This window comes from Ovis canadensis, chromosome 2 (assembly GCF_042477335.2).
Source record: "Ovis canadensis isolate MfBH-ARS-UI-01 breed Bighorn chromosome 2, ARS-UI_OviCan_v2, whole genome shotgun sequence".
NCBI lineage: Eukaryota > Metazoa > Chordata > Mammalia > Artiodactyla > Bovidae > Ovis > Ovis canadensis.
In genome coordinates, this window is record NC_091246.1 from 181,242,444 (window position 1) to 181,262,203 (window position 19,760).

General features: G+C 38.4%; 1 protein-coding gene and 1 long non-coding RNA gene across 51 annotated transcripts in view; one reads left to right on the top strand and one right to left on the bottom strand.

Moving 5' to 3' along the window:
- Positions 1 to 19,760, top strand: part of LOC138434011 (uncharacterized) — a 110,762-nt gene that overhangs the window by 17,141 nt on the left and 73,861 nt on the right. The window lies entirely within an intron of this gene.
- ACMSD (aminocarboxymuconate semialdehyde decarboxylase) overlaps positions 1 to 19,760 on the bottom strand; it is an 88,708-nt gene that overhangs the window by 5,671 nt on the left and 63,277 nt on the right. For 16 of the 50 annotated variants that reach the window (XR_011254594.1, XR_011254584.1, XR_011254585.1 and 13 more), the window contains one exon: positions 223 to 321. The exons of 3 other annotated variants lie outside the window; for them this stretch is intronic. Coding sequence is in view for 26 of the 47 variants with exons in the window: in XM_069577756.1 (XP_069433857.1) it covers positions 223 to 321 (99 nt within the window). In the remaining 21 variants the exon portion in view is untranslated. Of the gene's footprint in view, positions 1 to 222; positions 322 to 7,862; positions 8,347 to 13,330; positions 13,627 to 19,760 lie in introns of those variants that run through there. 31 more of the 50 variants (XM_069577757.1, XM_069577750.1, XM_069577743.1 and 28 more) reach the window with 6 other exon arrangements.

A 19,760-nucleotide genomic window follows, 5' to 3' on the forward strand; every position in this document is an offset into this window, starting at 1 on the left:
TCTTGTCTTTATGAATTAGTTGTACTAGGTTCACTTCCAGCTTTTTAACTTTCCTTTGTTCTTTAATAGATCAGCCGATTCTAAAGATCAAGCAACAGTTCTAGAAATACTAAGTGCAACAATTTCTCTGTCCTTTGCTATCCCGTATCAAAGTGCTCTGAAACCAAACACGGTTAGATCAGGAAAATTCAGGAATAAGATCATGAAGTAAAAGGCACATACCTTGGTTTCTGCATCAAATTCTCCCATGGATTCTATCAGTTTCCCAGGTTCCAACTCACCTAGTGGGAAGGGGTAATCAGTTCCCAAAATGACTTTATCCTAAAAAAAGAAAAATTTTATCCCTACCTTTTTTAAAAGCATCACAGAACCTCTTATAAACTTAATTATATTTATAAACACTCCTATGGTAAAATAACAAATTTTTCCCTGATTAATGGAAGCAAATTGATTTCAAAGTTTTAGGATTTAACGGCTTCAAATCGTATTCTGACATTTTGTCCAGCAGGTGGCGTTATTAGGTCTCTTAAAACTGCAAATAAACCTGTATCCTCCCTTGTTTTTCCTAAGGAACTGAATTGCAGAATACTGAAATCTAAGAAGCAGGCATTTATTTAATAAAACATGCTAATGTCTTCAGATGAAATTAATGATTCTATGTTTCTTAAAATGATGCATTGCAATTGACTCCACAATTCTTGAAAATATACTAGGGTTAGAAAGGAAAACATAAAAAACTAATAACTGGATGAAATGAATGAAAAGAAAACAAACAAAAACTAACCAGTTCCCACCCTCCCCCAAACAATTACTATCTCTGTAAACTAGATTGTGTTTTTTAATGATGTAGCTTTGAAGTTCTATTTGATACTTTGTATGAGAAAGCACACAGGCTTGTCTGTCTACAAATACATAAAGCAGTATGTCAAGTAATGTACTAAAATCTAGATTGCCCTGGTCAACAAAACAGAAATGGGGACAGAGAGGGGTCAAGATGGCAGAATAGGAAGATCCCAAGTTCACCCCCTGTCACACCTGAATTACACTGCTGAGTAGGGCAACTATCTCTGAGAATGACCTGAAGGCTAGTAGAAAAGACATAAAGAACCACAACTTGACAGACAGAAGGGTGGAGACACTAGCTGTCAGGATTCACATTCTTGGCATGGTGACTCACAAGCAGGAGGAAAATCAACTGTGGAGGTCCTACCTGAGGAGCCAGGTGTCCCAGTCCCACACTGAGGTCACCAGCCTGGTCCGGCACTGGGAAGATGAGCACCCAGAATGTCTGGCTTTGAAAACCAGTGGGGCCTATGTTTAGAACTAGAGGCTGGAGGGCCATCCTTAAAGGGCATGTGCAAAAACTTACTTGCTCCAAGTCCCTATTCAGAAGCTGCAGTTTAAAAGGAGTCTGGGTCAGACATACTTGCTGATCTTAGAGAGTCTTGTGGAGAAACAGGGGGCAGCTGGGACTCCCCTTGGGAACTGACATGCTTGTGGCAGCTGTTTTCATTATCTCTCTCTACCATGCTGATGCAGGCCCTGGTGGTTGCTTTTTTGGAATTCTCCCTCTAGCCTGTTAGCGCCCGGGTTAGCCCCAAGTACCGGCACATCTGCAACACCCAGCCTTGCTACAATAAAAGGGCTCATGCAGCCCATACAGGGGACACTCTTGGAGAATCTGACCCCGGTGATCGAAGGGGAACATGCTGCTGGGCTTCCTTAGGACAAATCACTTCTCCAAGATTGGGAGTTGTAACCAACTACATAATACACAGGAGTAAACTTAGAGACTTAGGCAAATTCAGGAGACAGAGGAGTATGTTTCAAACAAAAGAACATGACAAAACTGAAGAAAAAGACCTAAATGAAATGAAGATAAGCAATCTACCCGAGAAAGAGTTTAAGGTAATGATTGTAAAGATGCTTACCAAACTCAGGCTAAGAATAGATGAACAAATGAGAACTTGAACAAAGAGTTAGAAATTATAAAAAAGAACCAATAAGAGTTGAAGAATACAATAACAGCAATGAAGTATACATTGGAGGGAGTCACTGGTAGAGTAGATGATACTGAAGAATGGGTAAGTGATATGGAAGACAGAGTAGTAATAATCACCTAAGCCAAACAGGAAAAATAAAAATAATTTTAAAAAATGAGGATAGTTTAAGGGACGTTTGGGACAACATGAAGTGTACTAACATTTGCGTTATAGGTGTCCCAGAAGGAGAAGAGAGAAAGGATAGAAGTAGTATTTGAAGAAATAATAGCTGAAAACTTCCCTAAGAAGGAAACAAGCATCCAGGTCCAGGTAACATGCTGCTGCTGCTGCTGCTGCTAAGTCGCTTCAGTTGTGTCCGACTCTGTGCGACCCCATAGACAGCAGCCCACCAGGCTCCCCCGTCCCTGGGATTCTCTAGGCGAGAATACTGGAGTGGGTTTCCATTTCCTTCTCCAATGCATGAAAGTGAAAAGTGAAAGTGAAGTCACTCAGTCGTGTCCAACTCTCAGTGACTCCAGGGACTGCAGCCTACCAGGCTCCTCCATCCATGGGATTTTCCAGGTAACATAAAGAGTCCAAAACAAGATGAACCCAAAGAAATCCATACCAAGACATAATTAAAATGGCAAAAGTTAAGAAAGAATTTTGAGGGCAACAAAAGGAAATCAATTAGTCACATACATGGGGATCCCATAAGGCTATCAGCTGATTTTTCAGCAGAAAATCTGCAGGCCAGAAAAGAATGGCATGATGTAATTAAAGTGATGAAAGGTATTCCTGAGATGAATATAGCATTGTAAGTCAACTGTAGTTTAATTTTTAAAAATACAATGGATAAGAATATGATATATTTGTGTAATGGCATAGTATACAGTGTTCAATGAACAAATTTTGGAGAAAAAGACAGAAATAATCCCTCTCCTCAGAAACCTCATGATCTAGTAAGAGAACACTAAATTAATAATCAATAACAAATCCATCTATTGAAATAAAATAAGAGGAACATATTTTCAACTAGAAATTTTACTTCTGGTAAGTATCCCACTCATATGCATGTAATAGAAATATTTCAAGGAAATTAATTGCAACATTATTGTAGTAGCAAAACACTATCAAATTAAATTATAGCATATCCCAAAATAAAAAGGAATGAAGGATAATTGCATATGCTGAAATGAAATAATCACCAAGTTATATTGTAAAGAGGAATGATCTTCACAGCAGACACTTAACACTACATTGTGAATGAATCTTGTAATGAGAAAATACAGTGTAATAGCTGTCAAATGGAATTTACTAAAGTTAATTCAAATATCATATGATACTGCTTATATGTGTAATCTAAATGGTACAAATGAACCTTTTTACAAAACAGAAATTGAGTCACAGATGTAGAAGACAAGGAGATTGGGATTGGCATATACACATTCCATTCAGTTCAGTCTCTCAGTCGTGTCCAACTCTTTGCGACCCCGTGGACTGAAGCATGCCAGGCTTCCCTGTCTATCACCAACTCCGGGAGCTTACTCAAACTCATGTCCATCAAGTTGGTCATGCCATCCAACCATATCATCCTCTGTCGTCCTCTTTTCCCACCTTCAATCTTTCCTAGCATCAGGGTCTTTTCAAATGAGTCAGTTCTTTGGATCAGGTGGCCAAAGTATTGGAGTTTCAGCTTCAGCATCAGTCCTCCCAGGGAATATTCAGGACGGATTTACTTTAGGATTGACTGGTTGGATCTTCTTGCAGTCCAAGAGACTCTCAAGAGTCTTCTCCAACACCACAGTTCAAAAGCATCAATTCTTTGGGGCTCAGCTTTCTTTATAGTCCAACTCTCACATCTGTACATGACTACTGGAAAAACCATAGCTTTGACTATAGAGACCTTTGTTGGCAAAGTAATGTCTACTTTTTAATATGCTGTCTAGGTTTGTCATAGCTTTTCTTCCAAGGAGCAAGTATCTTTTAATTTCATGTCTGCAGTCACCATCTGCAGTGATTTTGGAGCTCAAAAAACCGAAAGTCTCTCACTGTTTCCATTGTTTCCCCGTCTATTTGCCATGAAGTGATGGGACCAGATGCCATGATCTTAGTTTTTAGAATGTTGAGTTTTAAGCCAACTTTTTGCTCTCCTCTTTCACTTTCATCAAGAGGCTCTTTAGTTCTTTGCTTTCTGCCATGAGGGTGGTGTCATCTGCATATCTGAGGTTATTGGTATTTCTCCCAGCAATCTTGATTGCAGCTTGTGCTTCATGGAGCTCAGCATATCACATGATGTACTCTCCATAAAAGTTAAACAAGCAGGGTAACAATATATAGCCTTGATGTACTCCTTTCCCAATTTGGAACCAATCTTGTTCCATGTCCAGTTCTAACTGTTGCTTCCTAACCTGCATACAGATTTCTCAGGAGGCAGGTCTGGTGGTCTGGTATTCCCATCTCTTGAAGAATTTCCACAGTTTGTTGTGATCCATATAGTCAGTTGGCATAGTCAGTAAAGCAGAAGTAGATGTTTTTCTGGAACTCTCTTGCTTTGTCAGTGATTCAACAGATGTTGGCAGTTTGATCTCTGGTTCCTTGCCTTTTCCAAATCCAGCTTGAACATCTGGAAGCTCATGGTTCACGTACTGTTGAAGCCTAGCTTGGAGAATTTTGAGCATTACTTTGCTAGTGTGTGAGATGAGTGCATTTATGCAGTAGTTTGAACATTCTTTGGCATTGACTGTCTTTGGGATTGGAATGAAAACTCCTTTCATTACTCTGTATTGTAATGACCTATATAGGAACAGAATCTAGAAACGAATGGATATAGGTATATGTATGATGAATAATGTATATGTATATAATGAAATATGATTCACTTAATAGACAGTGGAAACTAACATAACATTGTAAAGCAACTATACTCCTATAAAAATAATTAATAAGAAAAAAGAGAAAGTTATAAAGAGGGGAAAACAGTCTAGGACAATGTATTTGCTATGCTCATATTTCTGTTTCTAATAAGGAACCTATAGAAACACAAATATATTTGTATGGTAAAGTCTATTTCACAAACGGTAGCCAAGAAACAAGATAGTTTCTTGAGAAACAAGACGGTGAGGCACAAGGATGCCTGCTGTGCTACAGTTCACGGGGTCACAAAGAGTCGGACATGACTGGGCAACTGAACAACAACAGCAACAGCAGCCGAAAAACAAGTAATATTAGGTATCTCCACAAATGAAGACTAGGATTCAGGGCTGCAGGAGATGCCCCTTTTTCTCTTTTGGGGATGTAATTCACATACCACAAAATTCACTCTTTAAAACTGTACAGTTCAGTGTGTTTTAGTATATTCATGAATTTGTGTTCTCATTCCCACTAATTTCAGAACATTTTTATCACCTTACAGTAATCTGCATACTCATTAGCAGGCACTCCTTGTTACCTCCTGCTTCTAGCCCCTGTAAACACTAATTTATCTTCTGTGTCTATGGAATTGCTTCTTCTGACATTTCATGTAAATAGAATCAAGCGGTATGTCACCTTCATTTAGAATATCATTTTCAAGATTCATCCATGCTATAGCCTGAATCAGTACTTCATTCTGTTTTGGGCCAAATAATATTCTATTGAATAGATATACCACATTGTGTTTATCCATTCATCAGATGATGGATATGTGGTGGTTTCTACTTTTTGGCCATTATGGTAACGCTTCTCTGAACAAGTGTTTTCATATGAAAACCTTTTCCCTTCTCCTGGTATATACCTAGGAGTGGAGTTGCTGGATCATATGATAAGTCCATATTTAACATTTAGAGAAACAGTTTGTCGCAGTGGCTGCAGCATTCGACATTCTCAACAGCAATGTGTGAAGGTCCCAATTTCTCCAAATCCTTACCAACGCTTGTTATTGTCCATTTTTTTAAACTATAGCTATCATGGTAGGTGTAAAGTGATATCTCACTGTGGTTTCAATTTGCATTTCTGTAATGACAAATTACTTTACTAGAGTGTGAGATGAGTGCAATTGTGCGGTAGTTTGAGCATTCTTCGGCATTGCCTTTCTTTCAGATTGGAATAAAAACTGACCTTTTCCAGTCTTGTGGCCACTGCGGAGTTTTCCAAATTTGCTGGCATATTGAGTGCAGCACTTTCACAGCATCAGCTTTCAGGATTTGAAATAGCTCAACTGGAATTCCATCACCTCCACTAGCTTTGTTCATAGTGTTGCTTTCTAAGGCCCACTTGACTTTACATTCCAGGATGTCTGGCTCTAGATTAGTGATCACATCATCATGATTGTCTTGGTCGTGAAGATCTTTTTTGTATAGTTCTTCTGTGTATTCTTGCCACCTCTTAATATCTTCTACTTCTGTTAGGTCCATACCATTTCTGTCCTTTATTGAGCCCATCTTTGGGATTTCTTTGAAGGGAATGATGCTGAAGCTGAAACTCCAGTACTTTGGCCACCTCATGTGAAGAGTTCACTCATTGGAAAAGACTCTGATGCTGGCAGGGATTGGGGGCATGAGGAGAAGGGGATGACAGAGGATGAGATGGCTGGATGGCATCACTGACTTGATGGACGTGAGTCTGAGTGAACTCTGGGAGTTAGTGATGGGCAGGGAGGCCTGGCATGCTGCGATTCATGGGGTCACAAAGAGTCGGACACAACTGAGCGACTGAACTGAACTGAACTGAACGACAAATTATGTTGAGCATCTTTCCATGTGCTCATTGGCCATTTGTATGTCTTTGAAGGAATATCTATATGTCCTTTGTGTCTATTCAAGCCCATGTGTTTCCTTTTTATTGTTGAGTTGCCAGAGTTCTTTATAGTTTCTAAATACTAGAGATTTACCAGATGTATGATTTACAGATATATTCTTCATTCTGTGGCTTGTCTTTTCACTTCATTGGTTGTATCTTTTGAAGCCCAAATTTTAGAATTTTGATGAATTTAATTATTTTATTTTGTTGCTTTTGTTTTTGGTGTCATAGTCAAGAATTATTGCCTAAACATCATGAAGATTTGCAACTAAGTTTTCTTTTAAGAGCTTGTGGTTTTAGCTCTTTCCTCTAGGACTTTGGTCCATTTTGAGTTAACTTTTGTGTATTTTGAGTGTGAAGAAGAGATCCAACTTATTCTTTTTATGCAACTTATTCTTTTTATCCATTATGCCACTACAATATATTGAAAATACTATTCTTTCTTTATTGACTTGTATTGGTACTTTTGTTCAGAATAAGTTATCTTTATGTCTGTTTTTAAGCCACCAACACTCAGTTTTGATTATCCTATATATCTGTGTAGAAACTTTTGAAATTGAGAGTGTGAGTCCTCCAGTTCTGTTCTTTCTAAAAATCATTTTGTCCATTCTGGGTCCCTTGTATGAATTTTAGCATCAGCTTGTCAATTCCTGTGAAGACAAACAAAACAAACCCTGGATTTTTGATAGGGATCAATCTGTGGATCAATGTGAGGAGTATGGTCATTTAACATTAAGTTTTCCAACAGATGAACATGGGATGTCTTTTCATTTATTTAGGTCTTCTATAATTTTCTTCAACAGTATTTTGTAATTTAGTGTCCAAGTCTTCACTTCTTTAGTTGAATTTACTGCTAAGTATTTTTATTCTTCTTGATATTATTGTAAATGGAATTGTCTCCTCAATTTCATTTATGGATTATTCAATGCTAGTATATAGAAATGTGGGTAATTTTTGTATATTTATCTTATATATTTGTATATATTTTATGTATTTATTCTAGAACCTTGCTGAATCTCTTTATTAGCCCTGATGCTTTATTTATGGGTTCTCTAGATTTTGTATATACAAAGTCATGTCATCTGCAAATAATTTTGCTTCTTTCTTTCCAATTTTTATGCCTTTTATTTATTTTTCTTGCCTAATTTCCCTGGCTACAATCTCTAGTACAATGTTGAATGGAAGTGGTGAGAGCAGGACTTTTCAATCTTTGCCATTAAGTATGATGTTAGTTTTTCGCTTCTCTTCTTTTCACAGCTATTTGTAAGCCTTTCTCAGACAGCCATTTTGCTTTTTTGCATTTGTTTTCCATGGGGATGGTCTTGATCCCTGTCTCTTGTACAATGTCACGAACCTCCATCCATAATTCATCAGGCACTCTATCAGATCTAGGCCCTTAAATCTATTTCTTACTTCTACTGTATAATCATAAGGGATTTGACTTAGGTCATACCTGAATGGTCTAGTGGTTTTCCCTACTTTCTTCCATTTAAGTCTGAATTTGGCAATAAGGAGTTCATGATCTGAGCCACAGTCAGCTCCTGGTCTTGTTTTTCTTGACTGTATAGAGCTTCTCCATCTTTGGCTGCAAAGAATATAATCAATCTGATTTCAGTGTTGACCATCTGGTGATGTCCATGTGCAGAGTCTTCTCTTGTGTTATTGGAAGGGGGTGTTTGCTATGACCAGTGCATTTTCTTGGCAAAACTCTATTAGTCTTTGCCCTGCTTCATTTCGTATTCCAGGGCCAAATTTGCCTGTTACTCGAGGTGTTTCTTGACTTCCTACTTTTGCATTCTAATCCCCTATAATGAAAAGGACATCTTTTTTGGGTGTTAGTTCTAAAAGGTCTTGTAGGTCTTCATAGAACCATTCAACTTCAGCTTCTCCTTTGACCGTGTGGATCACAATAAACTGTGGAAAATTCTGAAAGAGATGGGAATACCAGACCACCTGACCTGCCTCTTGAGAAACCTGTATGCAGGTCAGGAAGCAACAGTTAGAACTGGACATGGAACAACAGACTGGTTCCAAATAGGAAAAGGAGTATGTCAAGGCTATCTATTGTCACCCTGCTTATTTAACTTCTATGCAGAGTACATCATGAGAAACACTGGGCTGGAGGAAGCACAAGCTGGAATCAAGATTGCCGGGAGAAATATCAATAACCTCAGATATGCAGATGAACCCACTCTTATGGCAGAAAGTGAAGAGGAACTAAAAAGCCTCTTGATGAAAGTGAAAGAGGAGAGTGAAAAAGTTGGCTTAAAGCTCAACATTCATAAAACTAAGATCATGGCATCTTGTCCCATCACTTCATGGGAAATAGATGGAGAAACAGTGGAAACAGCGTCAGACTTTAATTTTTTGGGCTCCAAAATCACTGTAAATGGTGACTGCAGCCATGAAATTAAAAGACACTTTCTCCTTGGAAGGAAAATTATGACCAACCTAGATAGCATATTCAAAACCAGAGACATTACTTTGCCAACAAAGGTCCGTCTAGTCAAGGCTATGGTTTTTCCAGTGGTCATGTATGGATGTGAGAGTTGGACTGTGAAGAAAGCTGAGTGCCAAAGAATTGATGCTTTTGAACTGTGGTGTTGGAGAAGACTCTTGAGAGTCTCTTGGACTGCAAGGAGATCCAACCAATCCATTCTGAAGGAGATCAGCCCTGGGATTTCTTTGGAGAGAATGATGCTGAAGCTGAAACTCCAATACTTTGGCCACCTCATGCGAAGAGTTGACTCACTGGAAAAGACTCAGATGCTGGGAGGGATTGGGGTCAGGAGGAGAAGGGGACAACAGAGGATGAGATGGCTGGATGGCATCACTGACTCGATGGACGTGAGTCTGAGTGAACTCTGGGAGTTGGTGATGGACAGGGAGGCCTGGCGTGCTGCCATTCATGGGGTCATGAAGAGTCAGACACGACTGAGCAACTGAACTGATGATGTTAGTTGTGGATTTTTCATAGATGTCCTTTATCAGATAGTGGAACTTCCTTTCTACCAGTTTTTGAGTGTTTTCATCATGAAAGACTGTTGGAGTTTGTTGAGTGCTTTTTCTACATATATAGTTTAGTATTCTTGATAAACTACTTGAGCAATTTTCTGATAGACTTTATCGAGCTTAAAAGCCCCTCCTGCTGCTGTTTGCTGCTGTTTAATTGTGAATTTGTGTCTGACTCTTTTGTGACCCCATAGACTATAGCCCTCTAGACTCCTCTGTCAATGGGATTTTCCAGGCAAGAATACTAGAGTGGTTTGCTATTTCTTCTCCAGGGGATCTTCTTGACCCAGGGGTTGAACCTGGGTCTTCTGCACTGGCAGGCAGATTCTTTACCACTGAGCCACCAAGGAAGCCAAAATCCCCTCCTAGGGAATCCATTCAGTTGACTATTAGTCTTGAAACTAATCTAAGAACTTTAACCAATAAAAAGAGGCAAAGAGGCTAATTGTCCTTAACTAGATAGTCATCTCCATTTTTAAAATATAGTCTAATAATAACTGTCTAACCATTTTTCCCCTATAAAATGACTCTGCCAAGATAGAATCTTTGAATTGGGCTTTTCAGAAATCTTCTTCATTTGAAATAAAACTCTGACCTATGCTTATAATCAGTCTTGAGAGTGGTTTTGTGTGTTGAAGGGATGAAGGCTTGAATATATGAAAGAGGGAAGTCAGATTGTTACTAGGCCTAAATATTAAATGTGTTTTTTCCATGAGTCCATAGTTAAATATTATTATTAATAATTAACTAAAGTCTGTACTCTACAGTAAGGCTCACTCTTTGTGTTGTACATTCTGTGGGTTTTGACAAAAATGTTGTGACATCTGTCCACCATTCATACAGAATATATTAAATGTATTTCAAGTACTCTCACGTTGAGTTATTGTGAGGATAAATGACACTTTGATTTCTACCAGAAAAAAGATTTTCCTAGGTTTTATGATTACATTTACATGAAATAATGTGGAGAAGTATATACTAAAGTTTAGAGGAAGGCCTTGATAGACTCACAATTCTATCTCTAGATTCCTGTATTCATGTACTATATAAAACCAAGCAAATAAATACACCTGCTGGTAGAAACCCTAAAGACCCAAAGTTATGTCTCCTCACATCTGTGCCAACAGCTGCTCTTGATCTGAACTGCCAGCTTGGTATTCACTGGAGGTTCATTCGTCCTTATCTCTACTCCTCTTGCTAAAGTTGTTTACAGTTGCAAAACATAACATAATTTTAAAAAGTCCCATGCTTATATTACATTTGTCAACCACATTAACATGAAATTGAAACCTAGAAAATGATTTTTCATTCTAGTCAGGAATTCTTCCATTCCAAGTATTACGGCCTTCTCAGATATAAATATGGTTTAAGCACAGAGGAGTCTGTTCTGTTCTATGGCAAAGGAAGCAAATGATTTTAAAGCAGAAATGAATCACTCCTCTGCAATTCATTCTTCCTGGTTAAGGCACTTCTTTGTTCTCCTGCCTAACTTGATTTTGGAAGCCTGTTGCAGAACGCCAGACTTATGGTTTGCTGTGTTAGTCGCTCAATCGTGTCTTGACTCTTTGAGACTCATGGATTGAAGCCTGCCAGGCTCCTCTGGCTGTGGAATTCTCCAGGCAAGGATACTGGAGTGGGTAGCCTTTCCCTTCTCCAGGAAATCTTCCTGACCCAGGGATCGAACCTGAATCTCCCATATTGCAGGCAGATTCTTTACTGTGTGAGTCACCAGGGAAGGTACAACTTATGGTTTGGCAGTATTTAATTATTATTTAATAGCTATTGCTCATAATTCCTCTCTATAGGTGATTAATTATCCATTTGTGATAATCTAGTTTGTAAATATTTCATACCTATTATCCATTTAAACACCTTTTATTGATACCTTCTGATAAACTTTGACCATTTCTAACTTGTTAGTGATTTCTTAAGGGAGAGGGAAGTAGGCATAAAAAAACTGGAGGTAAAGTTCTTGTTAATTGGATTTCTTATTCAGAGAAGGGATAGTACAGGGAAGAGATGGGGAGAAGAGATTCCTTCAGAGTCAAATGGTCCTGTAGGATGAAGGTCACTTGCTCCATTGCTTGATACCAATCTCTGCTTGATAGATGCTTAATAAATACTTATTGAGTTAAAAATAGTTTTTGTATTGCTATTTCTTGTTTTGTTCCCTAAGTCATGTCCAACTCTTTTGTGACCCTGTGGGCTCTAGTCCTCCAGGCTCCTTTGTCTGTGGGATTTCCCAGGCAAGAATAATGGAGTGGGTTGCCATTTCCTTCTCCAGGGGATTTTCCTGACCCAGGTATTGAACCCACGTCTCCTGCATTGGCAGGCACTTTCATTACCACTGAGCCACCAGGACAGCCCCTATTGCTATTTCTATCACCTACTAAAACTGCAAATTGATTGTGTTCTAAATGGATGCACAGTCTGGTTAAGGAAGCATAGGATATGGTCTTGGATGACTGTTGCCTCGTTTCCCATTGATACAAGCTCTGTGGGATATCCAAGGTTCTCGTGATATCTCAGGCTTGCAAGTAACATACCTGGTCCTAGCCTTCCAAAAGCTAGAACTTTGTTCTTTCTTTTTCCTTCTTGTCTGTGGTCTAGACTTCTAGTCCTTTGGCACTGGCCATAATTATGAACCATTTTTTAAAGGATATCTGTGATATTTGCTACAGTAGTATTTATTAACATCTACATTTTAGTGGGCCCTTTCTAAAGACTCTACTAAACTCAAAGGAATAATTCTAATAGTTGATATTTTGGGTAGTGTGGCTAACTCTTCTAGGATTCTAAAATTAAACCTTCTCAACAGGTACTGGCTTTCTTTATTAGGCAGGAAAGCAGTGGCTAATCCTGATTGATTTCTCCACACCAACACTGCCCCAGCATAATTGCCCTCCCCAAAGCTAGTGGCACACGTTCCCTATGAAGTCAAAGACTTACTGAGCGATAATAATAGTGATTAATATTCCTGCCAGGGAAAAGAAATAAACTGCTCACCTGCTGGGATGCATTAACTTTTCACATTCTCAGGGAATGCTGTGAACACTGAAAGATGTGACTTACTAAAGAAACTCAAATAGTGGAAGAGAATTCATTTGTCTTCTGGAAAAGGAACAATTAACTCTCTTCTCATTAGCATGTTTCATTAGTAGCATTTGCGGTAATTACAACACACCTCTATTACAACATAGCTTATTACAAAAATCCTAGTTTATCAAGGATTCACTTTGTTTCCTGAGACATAATTTCCTAGAGAAATGGCCTGATTTAATTCAATCAGTGCAAAGCAAGATTAGCCTTATATCCACAAGATCATTACACAACTCAGTTAAACAAATATTAACTTTATACCCACTGTGCAAAAAAGCACTGACATTTGGAGAGTCCTTTGGCATTGTGTTATATTAGCTCCTCACATGAACTCTGTCTGGCTATCATCTGTGTTTTACAGTTGAGGAAACTGAGGTTGAGGGCAATCAGTGACCTGATACTGAAGTTCACCCAGCTAACATGCAGTAGAGCCAGGACTTGAACTGTCTCTCACTTACCATAACTTCTTGAGAAGGTAGTAAGTTATACTCTTGTTCTCGGGAAGCTTACAGGCATCAAAAAGGGTTCCACTCTACTGAGGACTGCAGTGCACAAGAAAACATCACTTATCCAGAATACTTACAGACAGAAGTATTAAAATACAGTTAATTTTCAAGTCAGAGTGGAAACATTTCTAATACATATGGTATACTCCACCACCTACAATGGATATAATCACATCTTTGGTGATACAGGACCTTCTCATTGCTTTAGAATCCTAAAATGGAGCAGTGCCGAATGTTAGTCAGAAGACCTAGAAAATGAATGAAGAAAAAGCTTTGGCTTTTGCACCTGACTGGTCTCTAGTTTTGGTCCATTTTTTAACCCATAGATTCAAATGCCCAAGACAAGATCACACGTATGCTCACTGTAAAAACTGGTCTGTAAAATGCCCCCAAATAACATTTTATTCTATAAATGAGTCATTTATTTTGCTGTCAGATAAAATACTTTCTATTTTGCAGAACAGGTGTTTCTGGTTTCTCTTTTAAAAATATACAAAATAACATATAAATAGATGCTTTAGTTTGGGTGATTGAAAGTCTCTCTTGCAGACAGAGTCCTCTTCATAAAAAAAAAAATTGAGGGGAACTTTGCAAACATAGAATTAACCATTTTAAAGTGTACACTGTGATGACATCTAGTACATTCACATCTAGTACGTTTCTACTCTGATGTTTTCTTGTGAAGTACAACCATCATCTCTATCCTGTGCTAAGACATTTTTACACCCTCAAAGGAGACCTTGTACATATTAAGAAGTCACTCTCCATTCCTACCCACCCCCTGGCAACCACTATTCTGCTTTCTGTCTCTGTGATCTGTCCTAGATTCTTCAAAGAAATGGAATCATACAATACATGACCTCTGAGTCTGACTTCTTTCACTTAGCATGTTTTCAAGATCCATGTTGTAGCTTATATTGGTAATTCATTTCTTTTTATGGCTGAATATAATATCCCATTGTATGGATATACAACATTTTGTTTATTCATTCATTTGTCAATGGACGTTTGTTTCTACCTTTTGGCTCTTGTAATAATGCTACTACCAACATTTGTATACAAGAATTTGTTTGAATACTTGGTCTCAAGTCTTTTTCGATATCTACCCAGGAATGGCATTGTTGGGACATACTAATTCTATGGTTAACTTTCTGTAGACCTACAAAACTGTTTTCCACAGCAGCTTATGGAAGATAACCATTTTATCTTCCAACCATCAGTGTGCAATGTCTTCACATTCTTGTCAATATTTTCCATTTCAAAAAAATTATGGTCATCTTGATGAGGATGAAGGTTATCTCATTATAGTTTTGATTTGCCTTTCCCTAATAACAAAAGTCCGTCTAGTCAAGGCTATGGTTTTTCCAGTGGTCAGGTATGGATGTGAGAGTTGGACTGTGAAGAAAGCTAAGTGCCGAAGAATTGAGGCTTTTGAACTGTGGTGTTGGAGAAGACTCTTGAGAGTCCCTTGGGCTGCAAGGAGATCAAACCAGTCCATTCTAAAGGAGATCAGTCTTGGGTGTTCTTTGGAAGGAATGATGCTAAGGCTGAAACTCCGATACTTTGGCCACCTCATGAGAAGAGTTGACTCATTGGAAAAGACTCTGATGCCGGGACGGATTAGGGGCAGGAGGAGAAGGGGATGACAGAGGATGAGATGGCTGGATAGCATCACTGATTCAATGGACATGAGTGTGAGTGAACTCTGGGAGTTGGTTATGGACAAGGATGCCTGGCGTGCTGTGATTCATGGGGTCACAAAGAGTTGGACACGACTGAGCGACTGAACTGAATTGAACTGAATAACCAGTAATGTTGAACATCTTTACCAGTGCTTGTTAGCCATTTAGATACTAATATCTTTTTTTGAGAAATATTTATTCAGATCCTTTGCTCAATTTAATTGAGTGATGTGCCTTTTTATTATTGAATTATGAGATATTTGAATTTGAGATATATGAGATTATTATATATTTGAATACAAGTGTCTTGTTGGGTGCATGACCTTTGTGTGAGTTTTTCGTTAAAATTATTATACTTTCCAGGTTCAAAATTTCTGTTTGTTTTCTTTTCATAATTTTTATATATTTATTGTTAGTCTCTTTTTGTTCAGACATTAGTCTCCTGGTTTCCTTTAGTTCTTGGTCTATGATTTTTCTTTATTTCTTGATCATATTTAAGGATGTTGATTTAAAATCATTGTCTAGTAAGTCCAATGTTTCTCCAAAGACAGTTTGTTAATTTCTTTTTTTTCCCCACAGGAATGGGCCACAATTTCTTTTTTCTTTGCATGCCTCTTAATTTTTTTGCTGAAAACTAGACATTCTGAATATCGTGATATGGTAACTTTGGTAAGCAGATTCTTCCTTCTTCTCAGGGTTCATTGTTGTTTCTTTGTGTGCTTTGTATTGTTTATTTAGTGACTTTTCAAACTATTTTGAAAGACATTCTTTGTTATATATGCTCTCTGAAGTCTCTGTTACTTAAGCTTGTGTCAGCTCATGTTTGGACAAAAAGTTATTTGAATTCCCAGAACAAAAAGAGAATGAAAAAAAGACAAGGAAAAAAACCTCTCCTGGTCTTTGTAGATTGGCTCTGTGATGGGCCTTCCTTGAAAACTTGGCCAGGCCATTTACAACCTCGCCTTGGCATTCACTTGCTGCTGATGCTGAACCTAAAGATCAGGGGGAGATTAAAGCACAGGGCCCTATTGTGTCTTTTCTGAGAAAGCATCCTGCTCTGGGCATGTGCTTGACTTTCTAGCTTCTTCCTTATTTTTATCTTGTTCCCTCTTCATTTTTGATGATGTTGCCAGAGAAGATCCAAGCCTTATTTTACATCATTACTTCAGAAAGAGGCATATCATCTTTCTTCCTTCTACCTTCAATCTAAGCCAGAGAGAGTACTAGAATATTCTTTAAATTCTGAAAATCTGGCCAGATCCTTTCTATAACTGTAGTTTCTGCTAACCTATTACTGCATGTAACCATGAATATGACTTCAGAGAACTGGAAGCTGGGCCATAGGAGGATGAGATATAGGTAAGATAAATTTCGTTAGAGAAAAGGAGGAAAGCTCAAGACTAGTATTATTACATGTATCCAAACTGGTCTTCCACTTGTGCATGATGACATAAGGCACTTACCCTAGAATGTAAATCAATGCACCACTTCCTTTACTGAAGAAGTCTTGCTGTTAAAAACAAAATCAGGACTTCCCTAATGGTCCAGTGGTTAAGAATCTGCCTTGTAACGCAGGGGTTACTATTTGTATCCCTGGTCCAGGAAGATCCCACATGCTGCAGGGCAGCTAATCCCATGGACCACAACTGCTGAGCCTGTGTGCTAGAACACAAGAGCCACAGTATTGAGCCTTAGTGCTGCAACCACAGAAGCCCACTTGGCCTAGAGCCTGTGCTTTGCAATAAGAAGCCCCTGCAATGAGAAGATCATGCATCACAACTAGAGAGTAGCCCTTGCTCACCACAACTAGAGAAAGCCAAGTGTAGCAACAAAGCCCCAGTGCAGTTAAAAATAAATAATAATTAATTAAAAATAAATAAAATATTAAAAAAAACAAAAGTCAGTTAAACTAAACTGTGTCATTAGTAAATCAGTTTACATTCTGGCACAAATTCTTCCTCTTATCATAGACTGGTAACAAAATCTTTGTGGCCTGGAATTGATCTAAGAATCACAATTTGAAATCCCATGAAATAGATGGTAAAGTGGATTTTAAAAAGCGTACACCCACAAGGACAAAGAGAACAAGACAGAAGAAATAAGAATATTTCAGAAACTGGAAAGCTGGTGGACAATAACTAACTTTAGAAGACCAAGAAAGAGAAATTCCTAGCTAGTATGAGATGGGCCAAAAAGTAATCTGGCTTATATCACCAAGCCCCCAAATATTTGTAAGAGACAGCATCAGGTACCTCTGGAAGTCAAGACAAAGACTGAACTAACAGCAGGAGGATTCATTGCAAGCCTGTTGCAGAAGCAGTTAGACCCTAGACCACCTCCCTCACTGCTTAGTCCAGTGTCTGCTTTCCCCTCATTCTGACAAAAGATTGGTCAGTTAGTCTCAAAAGGGGGTGAAAGAGAGAGTCTCTAAATTGGAAGACACCAGGCACAGTTGAAAGCATGGCATGTTCTGAAAGCAAAAGTTTATTAAAAATTGAGCATCCCAGCCCTTATTCTCCTCTCAGTTCCTAGAATACTGGCAACCAGGCCTTTACTGGTTTTAACCCATGTGGCGCTAGTGGTAAAGAATCTGCCTTTCAACGCAGGAGATGCAGAAGATGTAGGTTCAATCCTTAGATCAGGATTGCCTGGAGTAGGACATGACAACCCACTCCAGTATTCTTGCCTGGAATATTCCATGGACAGAGGAGCCTCATGGGCTACAGTCCATGGGGTCGCAAAGAGTCGGATATGACTGAGTGACTGAGGACTTTACCATTCAGGTAAGAAATGGAAAGAACTTCTCTGGTAATGTGATAAATCAAAAAGGAAAGACCAAATATCTAGAATTTCCAAAGGACATGGCCCAGTTGGATTGCTGTAGAGAAAGCCCCACTTGACAGGTGCCATCCATATGCAGAGACTTCCAATCATCTTTTTAGTGACCACTCTTAAGTATAAGTAGATAGCCAGGGATTATGGACATTTAAGGAAAGCATTTAATATGAAATACTGAGACTTAAAAGACAAAAAACTAATTGCAGGAAGGCTTGTGGGGAGAAGTATATTTCCCAAAATTATTAATATTTTTAGAGTGTTAAAAGGTATGGCACTCACTCAACAGTAACAGGATGTTTGAAAAAAGTTTACAGAACAAGAACAGTAACATCAAGATCTTGCAAATTAAACATTAAAAGCCAATTACATAGAAGGATTTATTAATAAAGTTGAGGAAATCTCCCATAAAGTAAAACAAAAGCTCAAAAAGGGGAGATATAAGATAGAAGAAAAAAAAAAGATTCAACTTTAGAATAGGAACTCCAGAAAGAGAAAACAGGGGGTGGGGGGGGGAGGAAGTCATTAAAGAAGTAAATTAAGAAAATTTACAGAATAAAAGGACTCACCAAATGGCTAACATAATAGGCAGAAACAGTTCATTACTAAGAAATTTCAGGACAAAAAGAAAATCTTATAGTCTTTGAAACAGAGAGTGAAGGAGAGAGAAGTATGTTTTATATGAAGTTTCAGAGATTAGACTTGCATTTTATTATTCAATAACAACTCTAGAAGTCAAAATATAATGTGAAAATGTATTTAAAATTCATCAGGAAAACAGGTTCCAAGCTAGAATTATATACTTCGCTAAACAATTAACTCTTTGTAAGGGAAGAATATGCTCAAAATCCTTCAGGCTAGGCTTCAGCAAGTACCTGAATCAAGAACTTCCAGATGTACAAGCTGGGTTTAGAAAAGGCAGAGATCTAACTGCTGACATTCGCTGGATCATAGAGAAAGCAAGAGAATTCCATAAAAACATCTACCGTTTCCTTGACTATGCTAAAGCTTTTGACTATGTGAATCAGCAAACTGTGAAAAACTCTTAAAGAGGCGGGAATACTAGACCATCTTACGTGTTTGCTGTGAAACCTGTATGCAGATCAAGAAGCGAGTTAGAACCTTATATGGAACAACTGATGGGTTCAAAATTGAGAAATGAGTACAAGGCTGTATATTGTCACCTGTTTATTTAACTTATATGCAGAGCACATCACAAGCTGGAATAAAGATTGCTGGAGAAATAACCTCAGATGTGCAGATGATACCATTCTAATAGCAGAAAGTGAAGAGTAACTTACATTGAGCCCCATCACTTCATGGCAAATGAAAGAAGAAAAAGTAGAAGCAGTGACAGATTTTCTCTTCCTGGGCTCAGAAATCACTGTGGATGTTGACTACAACCCTGAAATTAGAAGATGATTGCTTCTTGGAAGGAAAGCTATGACAAACCTAGACAGTTTATTAAAAAGCAAAGACATCGCTTTGCTGACTAAAATCTGTATAGTGAAGGCTATGGTCTTTCCAGTAGTCATGTACAGATATGAGAGTTGGACCATAAGGAAAACAGAGTGTCAAAGAATTGATTTTTCGAGCTGTGGTGCTGGAGAAGACTTTGAGAGTCCTTTGGACAGCAAGGAGATTAAACCAATCAATCCTAAATACTCATTGGAAAGACTGATGCTGAAGCTGAAGCTTCAACACTTTGGCGACCTGGTGCAAAGAGCTGACTCACTGGAAAAACACCCTGATGCTGGGAAAGACTGAAGGCAGAAGGAGAAGAGGGTGACAGAGGATGAGATGGTTGGATGGCATCACCAATTCATTGGACACAAACTTGGGCAAACTCCTGGAGATAGTGAGGG